This window comes from Lemur catta, chromosome 11, assembly GCF_020740605.2.
Source record: "Lemur catta isolate mLemCat1 chromosome 11, mLemCat1.pri, whole genome shotgun sequence".
NCBI lineage: Eukaryota > Metazoa > Chordata > Mammalia > Primates > Lemuridae > Lemur > Lemur catta.
Genome location: NC_059138.1, coordinates 11,558,534 through 11,578,813, shown reverse-complemented (window position 1 = coordinate 11,578,813; position 20,280 = coordinate 11,558,534). Strand labels below are relative to the sequence as shown.

At 36.7% G+C, this 20,280-nt stretch overlaps 1 protein-coding gene and 1 long non-coding RNA gene across 5 annotated transcripts in view; one reads left to right on the top strand and one right to left on the bottom strand.

The window, feature by feature from the left end:
• The window catches only part of BRAF (B-Raf proto-oncogene, serine/threonine kinase), a 140,632-nt gene extending 131,906 nt beyond the window's left edge, over positions 1 to 8,726 (bottom strand). For 2 of the 3 annotated variants that reach the window (XM_045565262.1, XM_045565261.1), the window contains exon 1: positions 8,399 to 8,564. In XM_045565262.1, coding sequence (XP_045421218.1) covers positions 8,399 to 8,527 — 129 coding nt within the window. In that variant the 5' untranslated portion in view covers positions 8,528 to 8,564. Of the gene's footprint in view, positions 1 to 8,398 lie in introns of all 3 variants that reach the window. The other variant, XM_045565260.1, reaches the window with a different exon arrangement.
• The window catches only part of LOC123647645, a 47,165-nt gene continuing 35,530 nt past the window's right edge, over positions 8,646 to 20,280 (top strand). Inside the window, exons 1-2 of one of the 2 annotated variants that reach the window (XR_006738301.1) lie at positions 8,646 to 8,681; positions 10,555 to 10,675. This is a non-coding gene — a long non-coding RNA (uncharacterized LOC123647645). Of the gene's footprint in view, positions 8,682 to 8,904; positions 8,988 to 10,554; positions 10,676 to 20,280 lie in introns of those variants that run through there. The other variant, XR_006738300.1, reaches the window with a different exon arrangement.

The window sequence follows — 20,280 nt, the reverse complement described above, 5'->3', positions numbered from 1 at the left end:
TCACAGAACATGACATAGGTTTCAAAAGCAAGAATTCCTATAACAAATATGGCGATAACATAGCTAGTATTGTAAACTAGTATCTTCCACAGTCTGACTGACATTTTCAAAGACTTTTTGGTGAATAAACATCTTAATATATTCACTTCCTCCCATACATATTTTGATTACACTTCATAATTTTGCAATATGGTAAAAAGGATATGATGACTTTTTTGTGCAACCTACTAGAGTATCTCTTTTATTTCTTAGAAGCAAATTAATTTTGGAGGATGATGGCATTTTTAGACAGGAGTCTCCATCCTCCTCATTTCCTGGCAAATTAATTTTGGATAAAACTTTTTTTTTACCTGCTACTTTTCATGAACCTCACCACCACATAATTCAAGGCAAACGTGTATTAATTATATACTAAAGTAAGTCTTAAGTTTTTTGGGGGGTAGAAAACATCTTTGAGAATCTTTGGAAAAGTATGGGTCCTTTCCTTCCAAAAGTACCATAACACAAGGAATTCAAAAATCAAATTTCAAAGTTCTAAAAATCCTCTGAACTGGACCTAATTATAAGACTTAACTATAGCGTTATGGTAATTAAGACAGTGTGGTATTGGCCTTAGACATATAGATCAATAAAACTATAGAATCCAAAACTCACAAACATAAGCAATTGATTTCAATAAAGGTGTCAAGGTAATTCAACAGAAAAAGGTTAGTTTTTTTGAACAAATGGGAAACAAATGGTCATCCATATGTAAAAGAATGAACTTTAACCACTACCTCACAATATACACAAAAATTAAGTCCAAATGGATTATAGACCTAAATGTAAAAGCTATAATTATAAAATAGGAAAAAAAATAGAAAAAAACTTTAGTGACCTTGAAACAGGCAAAAGATTTCTTGCATAGGATGCAAAAAGCACAAACATAAAAGAAAAATTTGATAAATTGGACTTCATCAAAAAATAAAACTGCTCTTCAAAAGACACTTAGGAAAATGAAAAGACTAACCACAGCCTGTGACTCAAAACATGTATCTGATATAAAGGACTTGTATCCAGCATATATATAGCACTTTACAGCTCTACAGTAAGAAGATAAATATCAAATAAATAGATTTAAATAGATACTTAAATAAGCACATAAACAGATGTCCAACATCATTAGTTATTATGAAAATGCAAATTAAAACCACAAAGAGCTCCTACCATCTACCTATGGCTAAAACTAAGAAGACTGACAATTTCAATTGCTGCCAAAGATACGGAATAACTAGAACTCTCATTCATTGTAGGTGGCAATGCAAAATGGTACCGTCCCTTTAGAAAAGTTTGATAGTTTCTTTAACAGTTAAGCATATACTTACCATACAACCTAACAATCCCAATTCTAGGTCCTCACACTCAAGAAAAATGAAAATTAATGTCCACACAAAAACCTGACACCAAATGTTTATAGAAATTTGATTTATAATTCCTAAAAAGTAGAAACAACACAAATATCCATCAACTTGCAAATGTATAAACAAACTGTGGTACATCCACAAAACAGACTACTACTAAGCAAAAACAGAAGCTAATAACCGATACATGTAACAATATGGATGAATCTCAAAACCATTATACTAAGTGTAAGAAGCCAAATACATAAGATTACCACTGTGTAATTCCACTTATATGACTTTCTAGGAAAAGCAAAACTAGAAATCAGAACAGTGTTTGCCAGGCACTAACGGTAGAGGCTGGGACTGAATGCAAAGAAGAACTAGGGAACATTTTGGGATGATAGAAATGTTCTATACATTGATTGTGGCGGTAGTTACAAAGTTTGTCAAAACTCAAACTATACATTTAAAATGTTATGTTATGTGTAATTAGATCCCAATAAACCTCATTTTTTAAAAAAGAAATTATGTTCCTTGAACTGTGATCTGATGGAAAAAATTAAAAAAAGCAATTATGAATTTTCTACTGATCTCTAAACCACACCTTAATTTCAGAACCTCAAATGTAATACAGATTTATAGACCAGGAGTCAGAACACTTCAGCCCATGAACTGGCCCACCACCTGTTTTTGTATAGCCTGCAAGCTAAGAATAGTTTTTATGTGTTTAAGTGGTTGAAAAAAAATCAAAAGATTATTTCATGACACATAAAAATGATACAAAATTCAAAGTTCAGTGTCCATAAATAAGTTTTATTAGAACACCAAGAAGCTCATTTGTATATATACATTGACTATTAGCTACTTTTGGGCTACCACAGTATTGCTGAGGAGTTGTGACAGGGATCATATGGCCCACAATCCCTAAAATATTTACTATCTGACTCTTTACAGAAAATGTTTGCTGATCTCTGCCTTAGATACACATTGATATTTTCTACGCAGATTATGACACCTAGGAAGAGTCACGCCAGCACAAACCTCTCTTCTATACATAGTAGCTCTAAAATTTTTACAGCCATAAAAACCTTTTTTCAAGGAAACCAACATGTAAATGAAGTTTAGTTAAGGTGTAGAGGCACTAAACAGAGCCTTGGGGTAACCTCTGAAGGAGGTCCTTGAAATCCCAAAACAATTTTTCACACTGCTCATTGCAACCAATTTGTCATCAATCTAACAAGCTGATTTTATGACTAGCAAAAACAAAAAAAGAGAGAGTTGAATAATATAGAAAATCAGAGCACCTCATATCTAGTAGAGTTTCATTCACAAAGTCTTTCACCAAATATCTCAGTGCCTATGCACCAGGTATAGTAAATCCTCATTATAAATGAGGATTTAAAAAAAAAGTATAAAACAGACAAAAACTATTTTGTATACTAAAGCTTTGGTGTAATTTGAAAACCACCATCCTGATACATTTGTCCCAAAAGTGTTGTCAGCAACGGCAGCTACATTACAAGAATAAAAATGATATTTCATTTGATGTTACAGAGCTTCCAGAAGATATAAAGTTAATTGAGTTCAAAGCAATTTTTATATTCTGTATCAAGGGCATTCCCAGGACCCAGAAAGGAAAGTTACTGGGTATCAATTTCCCTCTATATGCATAGTCTTGATAAGGGAAGGAGGAAGAATAATAGTTTTTTTTAAGCCCAGGAGAATACGTGGAAACCAAAATAATCTCAGAGGGTAGAGGGGAGAAAAAAATAATTGCTTAATGTTAGGATGGAGGCTGTATTAAGAGTTTCTTCTGACTACCACGCTAATTAAGTATGATAGTAAATTAGGTTGGGAGCCAAAAAAACCTGAAAAATAAAAACCACCTCCCAGAACATGTTAATGCCTCCACAAAATATTTAAGGAAGGAATGGAATAAATGAGGATATATTTGTTTTTATACTAACATGAAGTTATCTATAAAACAATGATTAAGAAAGCACTACTTAACCTTAAAAACAGAAAAGCTCCCAAACCGTATTTTGAATTCAGGTTCTGTAACTATTGCTGATTCTTACTTGACAGAATAACCAACATAGGTGAAACAGACAAAGAGAATGAGTAAAGGACTCAAAACAATTTAACTTCTGAGGAAGAAAAAATCTAGGAAGAGCTACCGATAAAAAAAAAAAAGGCACATCTTAATGACAATTTGAGGCAGAAATATAAGAAGATTAGGAACATGCTGGATTTCATAAAACAAGGGGATTATGACACAAAATGCTCACTAAGTACTCAACTAAGTTAATATCAAAGAAACAAAATGCACCTATGCACATCTGAAGGAGAAAACAAATTTATGACTGGAGAGAAAGTGAAAAGAAAGAACACTAAAGTAGTCATCCCATTCTACAACACGGTAGGTATCAGGGCTTAGAAAATGCCAAAAAAACAATGGGGCTTACTCCTTTCCTCTCTTCCCCATCACTCATAAAACATAGGTTTCCAGTTTCTATAGCCAGATCCACTTCCTATTGATCCTAATAAGGAAAGCAAGATACAGAAAAACAAGAAAAGTCAGACTGCTCTAGCCTGTTATCCTAACATAATTTTTCTGGCCTATTATACAAATATGTACAATTAAATCAAGTTTGTGCTCACATTTACTACATTCAAGGAGTCAAACACCCAGTCCAACATTCCTTTCTTGGCTGTTTATTGAGAATCAATTCCTTTAATGGCCAGCATATACAAATAACTGACAGATAATTTTCTAAATAGGAGTGAGTGGATGCCTGAAAGGAGGAGTTCATTATGTAAGGAGAGAGAGAGTACAAAAAGGGAACACTAGAAATATCAAAGACAAACAGCTATTTTATAATTTTGCCAAAAGGGTACCCTTGAATATATCCAAACAAGTATTAGCAATAACCAGTACTGCACAAGCACCTATATTAGTAGGAATACCATTTTTTAGAAGTTATGATGCAATCCAACCTGGCATGGTTCATGAAGATGTATTTTAATACAGCAGACCTCATTATAAAGGAGATTCTATCCCAGAATATTCCCTAGTCAATGATTGTAATTACACAGCTTAACCAAGATTGACGATAAAAGATCTTGAAAACTGAACATAATAAAGTTGTAATGCAATTGTAAGAAGCTCCCATCTACAGAAACACAGCATAAGAAGAACAGTTAATAAATATCACACCCTGGTATCACATCTTTTAAAAATTAAATGTATTTATTATACTGTATGGTCATATTATACTATATACTGTATTGCACCATCTGGTTATAGAAAGTAACATCAAGGAAATATAAATGGTCAGAAACAAATGTTTAATGCCAAAAGTATAAGCAAATTCATTTGATAAATATTTAATAAGCTCCTGTCATTTACCAGAATATTCTATTCTGAGCATCTACAAAGTAATACAAATACAGGACATGAAATTTGTTCACTTCCCAACACAATTTTAAAAACCAAAATCTACATCTTATGTTCAAAATATTTAACAGTAAAAAAATTAAAAACCTTATATCCCCCAAAATGATCAGTTAAATAAATCATAGTATATCTAATGATACGTAAAAAGTTTTGCTATAAGTTTTTAAAAATTAAAAAACTATATACAGTGTATTATATAAGAATAAAAAAGAACAGAATACACTAAAATGTTTATAGTAATAACATCTTAGTGGTGAGAGTACAGATTTTTTTTTACTTTTTGTACTTATATTTTTCTAATTTTCTCATAATGAACATGCTTTCCCCCGGTAATTAGAAAGGTTTTATTGCAGCTGAAATTTCCCTCTGAGAAATTTTTTTTAAAAAAAAAACCCTATATTTTACCATCAGGTAAGACAAATCTTTAGAATAAAATGTGTCATTACACACAAGCACAATTTTTCATTTCTTTCCATGTACTTCACAATTTTAAGAAATTCCTTTAAGTATACATAAGGAAAACAGTTCAATTAAAAGACCACAGTACATTTCAGTTTCCACAGAATATCAACTTCAAATTTAAAATTATTTCCCAGAGAAATTTATTTTATCATCTGTAATATGGATATCTATACTTAAGAGATCCATTTTTTAATAATTTCTCACTCCCCCACCAAATACATTTATTAGTTCATAACAAAATGTACAGGCTGGGCGTGGTGGCTCAACGCCTGTAATCCTAGCACTCTGGGAGGCCAAGGCAGGAGGATCGTTTGAGCTCAGGAGTTCAAGACCAGCCTGAGCAAGAGCGAGACCCCTTCTCTACTAAAAATAGAAAGAAATTATGTGGACAACTAAATATATATAGAAAAAATTAGCCGGGCATGGTGGCACATGCCTGTAGTCCCAGCTACTCAGGAGGCGGAGGCAGGAGGATTGCTCGAGCCCAAGAGTTTGAGGTTGCTGTGAGTTAGGCTGATGCCACGGCACTCTAGCCTGGGCAACAGAGTGAGACTCTGTCTAAAAAAAAAAAAAAAAAAAGAAAAGAAAATGTACAGGAAAAACTACCGTTCATCACTAAACATTAAAACCTGGGTGGAGGGGACAGTGGGAAACACTTGACTTTCAACTGAATAAAATTCATTAAGAATATCCTTATAGTTTCAGAAGATACCATATGCTTTCCCAATAGCGACAATTTAAATAAATTCATCTAGCCTAGAGGTTCTCAAGCACTGGTACATGGGAATTGCTCAGGAAGTATCAAATATAGAAGCCCATGGCCCTAGTTTTCACCTACTAAATCAGAATCTTCAGGGGGTAGAGTTCCAAACAATCTGGCCCTTTCAAATAAAATAGCAGGGTAGAGATTTTACTAAAAAGCCTTCTCTGTAGAACTGCAAACTGTTCTAATAACTCTGAAACAAAGTTCTTAATATAAACAATGTTATAGCAAGAGAATTACAATTTCATAACCTCTACCCATTAATTTATCCTTTCTACTCTGTAGCAGTCTTCAGACAAGATACTACTCAACAAAACCACACCTGTATCACACAGTACATAAAGCCCACAGGCACCTGTGTCTGCTAAGACAAAGGCATATCCGATTCCTGGAGAAAACAGACAGCAGATGTGACCCCTAGTATTTATCCATTAAAAACAATGTATCCTAAAATAAATTTCCATGTCAACGAAACAAAGCTGTTTATAAATAAGAAACAATGTGGAGGTGTGGGGAAGACAAGAGGAAGCTTCAGAAAGTTAAGTACCAAAAGCCAGGAAACAAGGCAAAATGAATTGTAACTGGGGACAAGTGAAACAGAATAAACTAGGAAAAGGAAGAAAAGCTTTATCCTTAGAATCCAAGAAGTCTGGGGAAATGAACAGATATTACAAGAAACTGATCTGAGCAGAAATGCAAGCTGGAAAGTGATTTTTAAGAAATAAGAAAAAAATGAGAAATTTAGAATAGATCAAATGATGGTACAGAACACATTTTGGCAATATAGGTAAAGATGGTATAAAAGGGTGGAAAACAAATATTATTGTGAACAAACTGATACTAAACAAAGCAAGCATATTGCATGAATTTCCAAAGTAAAGATGATGAAGCAGGAAAAAGAGAATTGCACAGAGAGAAGAAAGAATGAGATATTATGAGAACTGGGAAACAAGATGTAAGTAGTAGGTAGGAAAGAGAACTTTGAGCAAAGTCAACACAATAAGTAGCATTAACCTAATCAATAATTGTAAAGCACAGTTATACCATGTATTATCTTATTATTTGTAAAGCATAATAAAGTATATTGTTTTATACAGTAAAATGCCAAATGCTTGTAATAAAGTTTATGTAATAAAAACAAAATGTAAATAAAATAATTTGATGCGGTGTTAAGAGGCTGAATAATGCAAAAATAGGCTGAAACACAGACTAAAAGAAAGGAAAAAGTGAAAGGGAAAAAAAGACAAAAAGGAGGATAACACAAAGAAATCAAACAAACCTATAATAAATAGGTAGGAATAAAGAGGTGTGAAAGCACAGTGGAAGACTAGCTAAAAAGTGCCATTAGTGCAAGGGTGAAAAGAGCCCAGTGAAACTTGATGGAATCTTGACAGCTTCAGGTAGTTTAGAAAGTAAGTAGCTCCAAAGTGTCCAGAAGGATTTGTGAAGATAACAATAGATACCAACGTTAGGGAGCAGTGGAATGAAGTACAGAGCCTCAAGAGGACTAGGGGTAAGAGATGAGCAAAAATGGTCTTCAGTGGAAGCTGAGGTTAGAACGCAGGCAGGTCCGACAACTGGAAAACGAGCGCGGCGGCAGATAAGAATGGGATGAGGGTTACCAGTCAACGACAGAACACTGACAAACATTAGGAATGGGGGACTAGAGACCAGAATGGAAAAGACACCGGAGACGTGCGATTTGGAGCTGAAAAAGTAAAGGCTAAATCAAAACCATCCGCTGTGTAAAACAGGTGAAGAGAAATCCCCAAACAAGTAGAAAGGTGGAGGTGGGGGGGAGCAGCGGCCTGAAAAGGCGGACAGTCAGGGAGGGTAGAGAGGGAATGATGCGCCCCATCAGCCCCATACCCATGTAATAATTACACACGACAGTCACTCACTCGGGCTGGGGTCCCTGCCCGGGTTAGTAACCTACATCCTCCACCCGGATGCCGCCGCCACCCTCCCCCCGCCCCAATAACAAAAACATCTAAGAGATGCTGGGCTGGATACCTCAGCCAGTCGTGACCTTCTCGGACCAACCCAGAGTTTCGCCCCCTATTGAAAGCCTCCGGCTCAACCACCGCTGCCCCAATCCCCACATCTGGGGTGCGGGCCCGGGAACCCCCCCCCGGCCATTGTGTGTGTTTACGTAGCTAGGAGCTGCATGACGGACAGGCACACGGGGGCGATGCCCACCTCCCACCCCGCGGAGCCGACCGGAGAAGGTGGCTGAGGGCACCGGAGCCCCCACAGCTGCCTCTTTCCCCAAAATAAATACCAGCCAGCAGAGCCCGCAGCCGGGAGGGGCGGCAGGGTGGCACCCGCACTTACCTCCTCCGGAATGGCAGGGTCCGTGGCTGAAGAGGCCGCGGCGCCGGCGCCGGCCTCGGGCTCCATGTCCCCGTTGAACAGAGCCTGGCCCTGCTCCGCGCCGCCGCCGCCGCCACTCAGCGCCGCCATCTTATAACCGACAGCCGGGGCCCGAGCGGCCGCTGCTGGGCGGGGAGGGGGAAGGGAGGCGGAGGGCGGGGGAAGGCGGAGGCGGAGGCGCGGGGGGCGCGGGGAGGGGCGACCCGGGCGACGCCGCGGGCGGAGGGCGCCTGGGCCACTTCAGGTACCGGCCCGAGGCCCGGGGCGCAGGCGAGCCTGAGGGGATTGGGGAAAGGACGCCAGGGAGGGGGGGGGGGGAAGGGGGCGGAGACGACTAGAAGTCGCCGCGGCAACGGCGTCACCCGCCTGTCACGGTCGTGACGTCACCCGGGTGCGTGACGTAATCTAAGGAGCGCCCTCGCGCCGTTGTCAGGGGAGGGTTCCTTCCCCTCCAACCACCCGCGCGCTCACACTTTTCCTCCGCTCGGTTTCCATGGCTCCCATTTCCTACTTTCTTCTCATCTCCTCCGTCCTCAGCCTGTTCTGTAAGGTGGGATTTACTAGAAAAGCCGGGGTGGTGTTCAAGGAGAAGTCGAAATCCTAGAGGGAGGAAGGCGGGGAAGCCCATACTACTTGTTATTTCCATTACAGCCAACGTCTCCGTGTCACAAAAATAAGGACTGAAAACCCAAGCTTGAAACACTCAAGCAGAATTTGATAGAAATATATTTAGGAACAGCTAAATTAGCAGTATGGTGCTTGTTTCCTTTTCATTGAAGGATTTGGCCTATTAAAGTGAGTCTAAATGGAAGTCTAAAAGCTTTTCATCGTTGAGGAATAAAATGTTTTCTTTTAGTGTATTTGTCCTTTTCCAGATTCATTCATTTATAAATAAGTATCAATTGAGTGAGCTTTTTTAATGCCCTAAGGCCTGAACAAGGCACATGGCATTCTAGACATCCCAAGCATCAAAACTAATAATTTTTATTTTGAAGAAAATCATTCAAAATATTTTATATACTTTGTGCCTTTCATAAAGAGAATATTCCAAGGCATTGTATGTGCAAAGTATATATGAAAACAGTTGGGAGAGGAGAGGTAAATTCTTTTCGACAGAATGGAATTAATTAAAGAAACCCAATTCATTATTAAAAATACGTTTATCTAAAAGGAAGGAGGAATGATTGGAAAGAAAATTTTAAAGAAGGGAGAAACAGGAGGGAGAAATATAGTAGAAGTTACTGTGGGCTCCCAATGGTGTGCAGTGAATCACCAAAGTAACCTAAACATGAAATCATGAAAAGCTTGAATGGACTCTGCCTTTTTGTGCTTCCCATGACGGGGAAAGCCACCAATGACCTCTTTATTGTATTTAGGATGATTCAAGAGATAGAAAGTTGTCCTACTGACTTCTGAAATGGGATGTCTGCATATTGATAAGGTCTCCATGAGCCTGGGAGCTGATGCTTACTCTCAGGGTGATGAATTACGTGTGAGGCTGCTTGATAAATCAGGATACTACCATTCCTCTGATTGCAAGAATACAGCCTATCAAATGAGCATGCTATGTTTTGTCAACTTCATTGTACAGTCTCTTCCAAGTAGGAAAGTTTCCTTCGACAAAATTTAAATTAAATGGTGGCTTGGCAAATATAGAGTAAATGAATATGATCAAGGGATTATTGTCTTCAAGCTAAACCAATCTGAAGCACCCTTCTTTACTATAAGGACATACTTTGGAGCCAACTGAAATAGCACCATCAACAGGTCATGGCACCCTTTCCCCTGACTTCATCAGAAACACAACTGCCAGGGTTTTTCTTAAGTCTCTAATGATCCTATTTCATTTTTTAAAAATTAGCCCCTAAAATATATCATTATAACACTTCCTTGTAACATTGAAAGTCCTAAGGTTTTTTTTCTTTTTTCTGTTGGTTCCATTTTGAATTACAGCCTTATTTATCAGCATCAATCTGTAGATCATATCTTACATGATGATTTCTCCCCAGGATGATTGGTCTCATCCATTTAATATTGAATCTTGTTAGCTTCCATTTACTCAACATTATTCTGTCTTTATTTTCAAATTCTGCGTATATCCTATTTTATTTCCTTAGGCCATTCTAAAGTTCCACAGTATCCAGATGAGAAACAACAGAGAAAGCATAAACTCTGGAGTCCAAAGATAAGGATTTTAGTCTCAGCATGCCACATCTTGGCTATATAATCTCAAAGCAGGTAAACTTAAATCCCTGTTTGTTTTGTTTTGGTTTTTAATCTATAAAATGAGGATGATAATAATGCCAGTCCAGCCTACCTAACTACATCATTGTGAGGATCAAACTATATAGCTTTTCCCTTTGCAAAATAAAAAATTATTCTCTCAGTCAGAATTCAGACAAGGCATAGCAAAGATAATTTATCTGTGCTCCATGATGTCTGAAACCTCAGCTGGGAAGACTCAATTCCTGGGATTATGTTAATGGATGGAGATTGGAATCCTTTAGAGACATATTTACTGATATGGCAGCTGGGGCAGTCAGACAGAATACCTAAACATACTCTGTTCATGTGGCCTGGGCTTCCTTCTAGCGTGGCTGCCTCAGGGTAGTCAGACTTCTTACAAAGCAGCTCAGGGCTTCAAATGATAGTGTTCCCGTAAGAAAGATGAAAACTGTGTTGTATTTTATAATCTAGCCTCCAAAGTCACATGGCATCACTTTTGCTGCATTTTATTGGATACAAGTAAGTCACTAGTCTGGCTCAAATTCATGGACAGGATATACAGATCCCACCTCTGAATGGAAGAAGTGTCAAAGGATTTACAGACATGTTTTTAAACCACCACAGTACATGTTTAGAATAATGAAATGCCTATTCTGTAGAACTGGCTACTCACCCTCACCTTCTCTCAGAGGGATTCTATGCCCAAATTCTTTCCCCTTTATTACTGGGAATCACCAAGATGTATCTCAGTATGCTAATGAACAAACACTTACCTTCTTTTTTCAGCTGTAAGGCCTCCACTGCATGTGAAAAATAGATGCAGGTCCTTTGCCATTTGACAGAGCCTAACTGCCTCCTCTTGGACTCTTCTCCCAAATCCCAATGCTGCCATAGGCAGGGTTGAATGTGCTGAAACCCTCTACACAAAACAGTGTTCCTGAAGCCTGTGATGAGTCAAGCCCGTTTGTGTTCTGAGCAGAAACAGAGAACACTTCCCCTTTGTATTGTAGTGTGCCGTATGAACATCAAAGCCACATTATCTTGCATTCTCAAGTCTTATAGACATTTTAGTCAACATTTTAGGTTGTGCTCACAATCCTCCTTTCCCCTAAGGCATTCATGTATTCACAGGAAGCTGGAAAACAAATCTAGGTGTGAGGTACTACACGGAGCCATTCCTCCGGTTGTTGACTGAGAAGCTGATAAGAGTTTTGGTGTTATCTCTGACCCTTTCTTCCCTGGAGATAAATTTATTTCCAACTGTTATTTCTATGTTGAATCTTGCATTCTAATAGACACTGAATAGTCCCACCAGTCAGCCAGACCTGCCCTGCTAAGTCTGATCCCACATTAATATGGCCAACTACCAGAAAACAAGCAGCCCCTAGGAAAATTCTACAGCTCCAACCAGGTTCAATGATGTGTAGTTGATCACAGTTTAATAGTTTCTTTACGAATCAAGACATCATTATAACCAATGCATCCTGTGTTGTTTAAGAGAGGAATACTCTCAGATGCTATTTAGGTGTGCATAGAAAATAGAGTCATAGAGTTATTTCAGTACAACCTTCCCACTGAGAGATACTTGGAATCCATTCTATGGAATTCCAGACTGTCCAAATACTTTAGTGATGAGTACCTCACTAATAGAGTACATTCAACTCTGTTTATTTCTGATGTTGAATTGAAATCCTCCTCTTTATGACATCTATATTCTGGTCTGAGTTTTGCCCTCTAGAGAAACACAGGATGAGTCTATTTCTCATCCTGTGTAATTGCTTTCAAGTATTTGAAGGGTGTTCTCATTCCTTTAGTTCTCTCCTCAAAGCATTTTCTTCCTTTCTGTGTGCTCTTTTCAATGTTCCTCTTAAAATAGTCCTATGAATTGAATACTGTTCCAGATTTGGTCCAACCAACAAAGAATAGAATCTCTAATTGCAATACCCTAGAAACCATACTTCTGTTAATGTAATCAGAGATCATATAAGCAGCCCCACCCTGTTATTGGTACACATGAAGCTTGCATTCAAAAAAGATCCTTGTTGTTTTATTTTTAGTAAAATGCTATTATATCAAGTCTGGATTTTTCAATCTTTTCAGCATTGTGGTCCTCTCCCCTACTGTTGTCTCATATTTCCCAGACTTTCTAATTGTTGCCCATGAAAGAAGACCTTGGTTCTAGATTCATGAAATGTATTAGGTATTATATTTCTGACATTTAACAAAGGATAGTTATATCAGAATGTTATTTTATCTTATAACATCTTGCATACACTAACCTTGGTGTGTTAATAATATACAGAGTTGTTTGACATGTTCTTTGTGAATTGGTTATTTTTGGTGTTAAATTTTTTTAAGTTTCTTTTGTTGTAAGGTGCAATAGACTAGACTGTATACAGTATGTTACTTTTGGCAAAAAAAAAAACAAGGGGAAAGTATATATGGTTTTACATATGTGTATACATATATAATGGTAACTGATAAGGGATGGGTAAGAACAGAGTAGAGTGGATTTGGTGGGAGTGAGACTTCTCTGGTATATTGTTTAACATAGTTTTAATTTATGAGACATGTAAATAAGTAATAGAGTAAAATCTAAACAAATGAACCTAATTATATACCAAATTGATAACACCATTGCACAGAGAAAATGATTAATTCAAGTAGCTTTGAATGTCATTTTCTGACTGTAGATTTATACTGTGTCAAGTTAGCTAAACAGGAACTGCTTCCCAGAATTCCATTCCATCCTCTAAGACCTGTTTAAATACTCCTTAAATACAGACTCTGGGAGGGTCCAGAGCAAACTCCCCTTCACCAAGGCTGTAAGAAGGGCATTTGTGATTTGGAGATCTGTGCTGGCTTTCTGTGAACCAGAAATGACAACGAGCACTGCTGCCATCTCAATAGGATGCACATTTAACTCTGTGGTGAAGGGCACTGGCTTCTCCTGCAGGATGCCCCGTCATGAAAGTTGGGATGAGAGTTTGAGGTAGTGAGAGTCTGACTGTGTTGCAGTCCCTCCTGAGGGCTTCCAGCTCACGGATTTCACTTTATGCTTGCTTCTGCCACTTCACCTCCATCCTTCCTTCCTGATTATCTGCCCTGAGGATTTTAGGTTCCAGCAGCAGACACAAAAACACCAGCCTCACATAATCTGTTTAACCAGTTCCACAATTGCATAAAATCAAACCACTATTATAAATTCCTTATTATTTACATTTCCTAGTGTTTCTGCCTCTGACGGAGTACTGACTGGAATATAATCTAAGGACAAAACAAAGTACAAATTAATCTTTAACTTCATTTAGAAGGTTTGTTATTGATAATGATATTGGTTTTGTAATTCTGAAACAATTTTGGTATTTACCATGGAATAGAACAAATGAGCACATATATTGATGTTGGGAATCAGAGTTCTTACTCTGGGAAAAGTGAGAAACAAATATGGAACAAGGGAAATTAGAGAAGAACCCTGTGGTGTTGGATTTGAATTTGAGGCAGCAGTATGAACATAGGATTATATATGTGTATTCATACATTCTCAGCTCTGCCCACTGAAAGAGGTACTTCGGAATAGCAATAAGTATGCCTGGAGCCTGGATCTTGATTTTGAAATGCCATTCTCCACTAAAAGTAACCAGGGCTCCTCTGAGAAATGGCTGATTCCAGATCTGGGGCAGAAAATATATAAACTGAACTTGCATGGGATGAGCCTTGGTATACTCGAGAACAAGGACCTTATTAAAGACTACTAGGTCATTTCAAAAGGAGCCATCAACAAGACTTCTACTGGTCCAAAATGGGACAATTGGAACATAAAAAATAAAAATGACAGGAATAGATTACAATATATTTAATTTTTAAAAATCTGTAAGTCCATAGTGATGAGAGAGAGAAAAAGAAAGAGAAAGGTATTGAAAGAAAGAGGTGTGAAGTAAAAAGCTCCTTTTTAGAGAAGAATGCTAGAGAAGGAATGACAGATTTAGAAAAATCACCATTTTCAACCACCAATATAATAATTACTACAGGTCAGTACCATCAGTCTCATGGTTTTATAAAACTGTCATATAGATCTCTTTTTTTACCGATAATATGAATTTATTTTGTGTTTTATTCACAAATTTCTAATACAAAAAATTACATTTGAAATAAAATTGAACTACCAGAAAAGGGATTGTAATCAATGCTCTATCAAAGTCTAAAAAATTTAAACAACTTTTCACAAATTGTTCTTCTAAAGAAATTATGGTCAAAATATAAACAGGTAAAAACTGATATAATGAAACATAAAGTTTCTGTGGCTTTTTGGACTACAATATGAAATATTAGATAATTTCAGTAAAAAAAGTATTTGGCAAATTTTTGTGTCATACAAACAAACCTATCAGTTAAAAATCTATGTGAATAAAAATCACTGAACTATGCACTTTAAAAGGGTGAATCTTTTTATTGTATAAATTATACATAACACAAAATTTATCATTTTAACCACTTTTAAGGTTAGAGTTCAGTGGCATTAAGTATGTTCACCATCACCCACCTCCAGAACTTTTTCAAAAGGGTGAATTTTATGATATGTGAATTATATACTAATAAAGCTGTTATTTAAAAATCTGTCAAAAGTAAAGGTGCACAAAGGAACTTTCAGGAATGATGAAGATATTCGTATCTTGACTTGGGTGATGGTTATATGATGCATTCATTTGTCAAAACTCATCAAAGTGAACATTTAAAATACATGCAGTTTATTGTATATAAAATGGACAAAACAATACAAACTATCAAAACTTGCAATACTTTGAAAGACATATTCTAATTTTTAAATCTTTCTATAGTAAGTAATTATATTCAAATAGATCTAAAATATACATCCAATTTCTTTAATAAAGTTGGAGAACGAATGGCATTAGAGATTTTTCTTTGAGTATTAAAATTTACTTTTCAAAGTTTTATATTAATAGATGTATTTCTAATATTCACAAATATGAAAATAAATTTTTTAAAACAGAAAACCATAGTCCAATTTATAAAAAATAACATGAGTATATTTAGATATGTTTATAGTTCAATACATGAACCAAGCTGATTCCAGTTGTTTCAGCAATTGTGTAACATGAAATTCCTAAATTATGTCACTGATATATATAAATTTTATAACTTACAGTTGATATTAATATTAAATCTTACCTAGCAAACAACCAGCCTCCTGCCTTTAGATTCTTCAGTCTTTTCTTCACCATTATGAGAGGTACAGTTTTCACTTCTGAAGAACAATTCCTTGTGGAAGCTATACTTTGTCTTCCTGTTTTGGAAACTGCATACTGACCAACTGGAGTCTCCTGAAATTCTCCCTGATCAAGAAGCAATGATTTGATATATATGGCTAAAATGTCAACAAGACTCTCTCCAGCAGCCATTAGGGGATTATACTGATTGTCAACAGGTGAATTTCCACTGCTCTTCATTTCATCAAACGTTTTTGCACACTCTTAGTGTTAATCTAGGCATAAGCCTTGCTACAGTTTCCCCATTGATGGTTTGAGGGATTCCAATTAATGGATAAATGATTATGTCCAACACCATTTGGTTGTTATTGTTAAGGAAAATTGTTGTTTTCTGAATGTCCACAACTCATCCTTTAGAATTTGTTGAAGGTCCAGTGTGATGTAGTGGTTAAGAGTGTAGACTCTGGAGCCAGACTGTCCAAGTTTGCATTCTGCTTCTACCACTTAAGGTATTATCTAGTTCAGATCAGTTAGTCTCCATGCCTCAATTTTCTCATCTCCACAGGGCTGTGATGCCCTCTCCTCTTATTAATGATAATGGGAGAAGTATACTTTTATAATGGTGACATATGGCAGTCACCATGTTAACCACGCTATCAAATTTAGCATCACCAACAGGGGTACAAGTCAACATTATGTAAGTCCTCATGCCATGCATTATCTATGTAGTACAGATATTTGGGCCAAAAAGTGGTTAACCTGAATGTAAACATAAGGAAATAATCAAATCCAGAATGTAGGACATTATACAAGACAAGTGACTCTAACTCTTTAAAAATTCAGTATCATGAGAAACAAAAAAGTCAAGGATAAGGAACTATATTCTGGATGAAAAGGTATTAAAGAAATGCAAGAACCAAATGCAATGCATGGAAACAACTGAGTCCTGAATAAGAAAATAAACTATAAGAGATATTTTTTAAATAATTGGGGGAATTTAAATATGGGTGTATATCAAGCAATACTTACAAATTAATGTTGATTAATTTAATTAATGTTAATATCCTTTAAAATAAAGAGAGATAGAGTCTCACTATGTTGCCCAGGTTGCTCTCCAACTCCTAGGCTTAAGTGATCCTCCTGCCTCAGCCTCCCAACTAGCTGGAACTACTGGTGTGCGCTATCACACCCAGCTTTAATATCCTTATTTTTGTGAAATAAATGCTGAAGCGTTTAGGGGTAAAATATTCCTGTGTTTTAAACTCACTTTAAAATGGTTCAGAAAAAAATGAAGATAGAAATAAAGAAAAAGTGACAAATATTAATAATTGGGGGGAATCTTGATGAAGGATGTAGTAATTATTTGTAATACTATTCTTTTTAACTTTTCAGTACATTTGAAATTTTTCAAAAGAAGTTGGAGGAAATGTTTGTTTGTATATGAAAAATAATACACACTTATGATAAAAATGTTGCAGTGAGTTTTTTTCTAAAGGAATGTTTCTTTCAGGCAATTAACAACTTCTTAGGCAGCTGTTACTGTTACTATTACATTGTTACTTGCATTATCTGCCTAAGCTCCATTCCTGATAAATCTATTTTGATAATGCATTTCATTTCCTGATAGTTGGAATTAAACTGTTCTCCATCATGATTGATAGACAATAAGAGCTCATAAGACAAGAGAAATTTTTTAATAGGTTTCACTTTTCTTTTTGGAGACTGAGTCTTGCTCTGTCACCCCAGCTACAATGCAGTGATGCAGTGGCCTCATCATAGCCTACTGCAACTTCAAACCCCTGGACTCAAGCAATATTCCTGCCTCAGGCTCCAGAGTAGCTGGGACTACAGGCCACCACACTGGGCTAATTTTTCTGTTTTTTGTAAAGGTGGGGGTCTCACTCTTGCTCAGGCTGGTCTCGAACTCCTAACCTTAAGTGATCTTCCCCTCTCTGCCTCCTGGAGTGCTAGGATTACACACGTGAGCCACTGTGCTCGGCCTCACTTAGGTTTTAATAAGACCCTGTGATGTATTTCCACCTATCAAGTAGGAATTTTCTTATATGTTAAATGTTAGTATATAATTCTAAGTGTGCATTTGGAATATTTTTTCTTCTTTTTTCTTTTTTTGCATTCAATATCCAGTGATGGGTGGAATATACATTTTTTATTATAAACATTTGTGACAAAATCTATCCTGGTATCTTCTTAAGATGCTTTTGTGATGTCCCCTAGTTCTATTTATTCATTAATTAATTCATTCAACAAATATTTATTGCATAGCTATTGTGTGCCAGACACCATGCTAGGCTGTTATGTAATCTGAAGAATAATGGGAATATTCGATTTTTTCAATGGGAAATCATTAGGCATCCACCTTGCAGTTCTGATTTAGCTTCTTCTGACTTCTTTTTGTTTCCTAATCTTAAAAAATCCTTAATGGGCACTCATTTTTCTTCAGTTAATATATAAAAAAGACTGTGTTGACATGGTTGAATTCCCAGGACCCTCAGTTTTTTAGGGATAGATTAAATGGCTGGCATCATTGCTTACATCAACTTCTGCTGATTCTGACCTTTTATTTTTGATGTTTAATAATAATTATTATCATTTATTATTAAGTTATCATATGCCAGACAGTAAAACAAATGGTAATAATATTGAATCTTCCCAACAACACTGTAGATATGTATTATTAGTATCTTTCCCAAGATCTATTTATATCATTGATCAGAATACCTGTAATGTTTCTTAGGTATGAGTTTCAGTGGGTTAGTGGTTCCAGTTTAGTGTCCATTCATATTCAAAATATATAATTTGTTCCTAAAGATTAGCTTGACTATGCAATGCAGCAGTGGGCTTTTCTAGTATCCCTAATGCAGAATTGAAAAAAGTATGTAGTTCTTTCTACATATATACGCATACCCAGACCACCTCCACTTCCACTACCTTCAACACATCCTCCTTGCTCTTCAGCTCCTTCCTCTCCCCTTTCCCCACCTCCTATTCTCCTCTCATTCTCAGAGTTCCTTTTTTTCTTCTGTCCTAGTAACAGGTAGTAATCTCATAATCTTTATCACATCTTTGAAGTCACCTTTTATTTATCGCCTCAGTGTGAGAGTCACCTATGATGTTTATCAACATACAGGATACATCTGAACACATTCAACTTAATTACCCTGTCATGACTGCTCTTGTGGTGTTCAGGGTCTAGGCCTGTCCTCTACATGAAATCCCAGCTCACCCAACACCCCAAACTGGTTCCTTTTCTCTCCTAATTTTACAATCTCAGCAAATGGAGGGAGGTAATTGAGCAATCATCCACCCAGTCAAGCCATAAACTTAGCCATCACCCTTGAGTCCTCTTTTTCCCTCTCTATGCCACCACAACCATTATCTCTACCTCTGGATCTTCACCCCCAAAACATATTCTGAGACTTTCTGCTTCTTCTCTGGTCACTACTACCATCTTTGTCTAAATGATCATATCTCTTACCTAGATGCTACAATAACATCCTAATAGTCTCCATATTTTCACTATTGTCACTCTATGCTCCAGAATTCACCTGGCAGCCAGATGATCTTCTAAAAAATATAAATCATTTTATTTCACCTTCCTGCTCAAACTATCCAATGGCTTCCCAATGCATTTAGAATAAAATCCAAATTGCACACCCTGGACTAAAAGGCCCTATATGTCAAGACCAGACCAAGCAATATAGTGAGACCCTGTCTTTACAAAAAATGAAAAAATTAGTGGGGATGGTAGCACACACCTTTAGACCCAGCTGCTCAGGAGGCTGAGGCAGGAAGGTCGCTTGAGCCCAGGAGTTTGAGGTTGCTGTGATCTATAATGACACCACTGCACCCCAGCCCATGTGACAGAGTGAGACACTCTCTCAAAATAAATAAATAAATAGCCCTATGTGAACCAGACCTCCCTTTATTGCCAGTCTCATCTTCTCCTCTTCCATCCCATTTTCTGGTGTATTTTATTCATATATTTCCTAACTTCCTTGCTGTGCTAAAACATGTGTGAACTTTATGATTTGTATATATCTAATGAACCAGATCTATATGTATCTATTATAGAGGGGAAAATCAGTTCTTTTTTGAACACTTGATCTATTAAAAGACTAGGGAAAACCCATGCATCTATGATCACTTGATTTTGGACAAATGTGTCAAGATCATTCAATAGGAAAAGAATAGTATTTTCTACAAATGGTGCTAGGACAACTGGATATCCACATGTAAAAGAATGGATTTAGACCCTTACCTCACACCATATTCAACAATTAACTCAAAATACATGAAAATATAAATGTAAGAGTGAAAACTATAAATCTCTTAGAAGGAAACAAAGGCATAAGTCTTCATGACCATGGA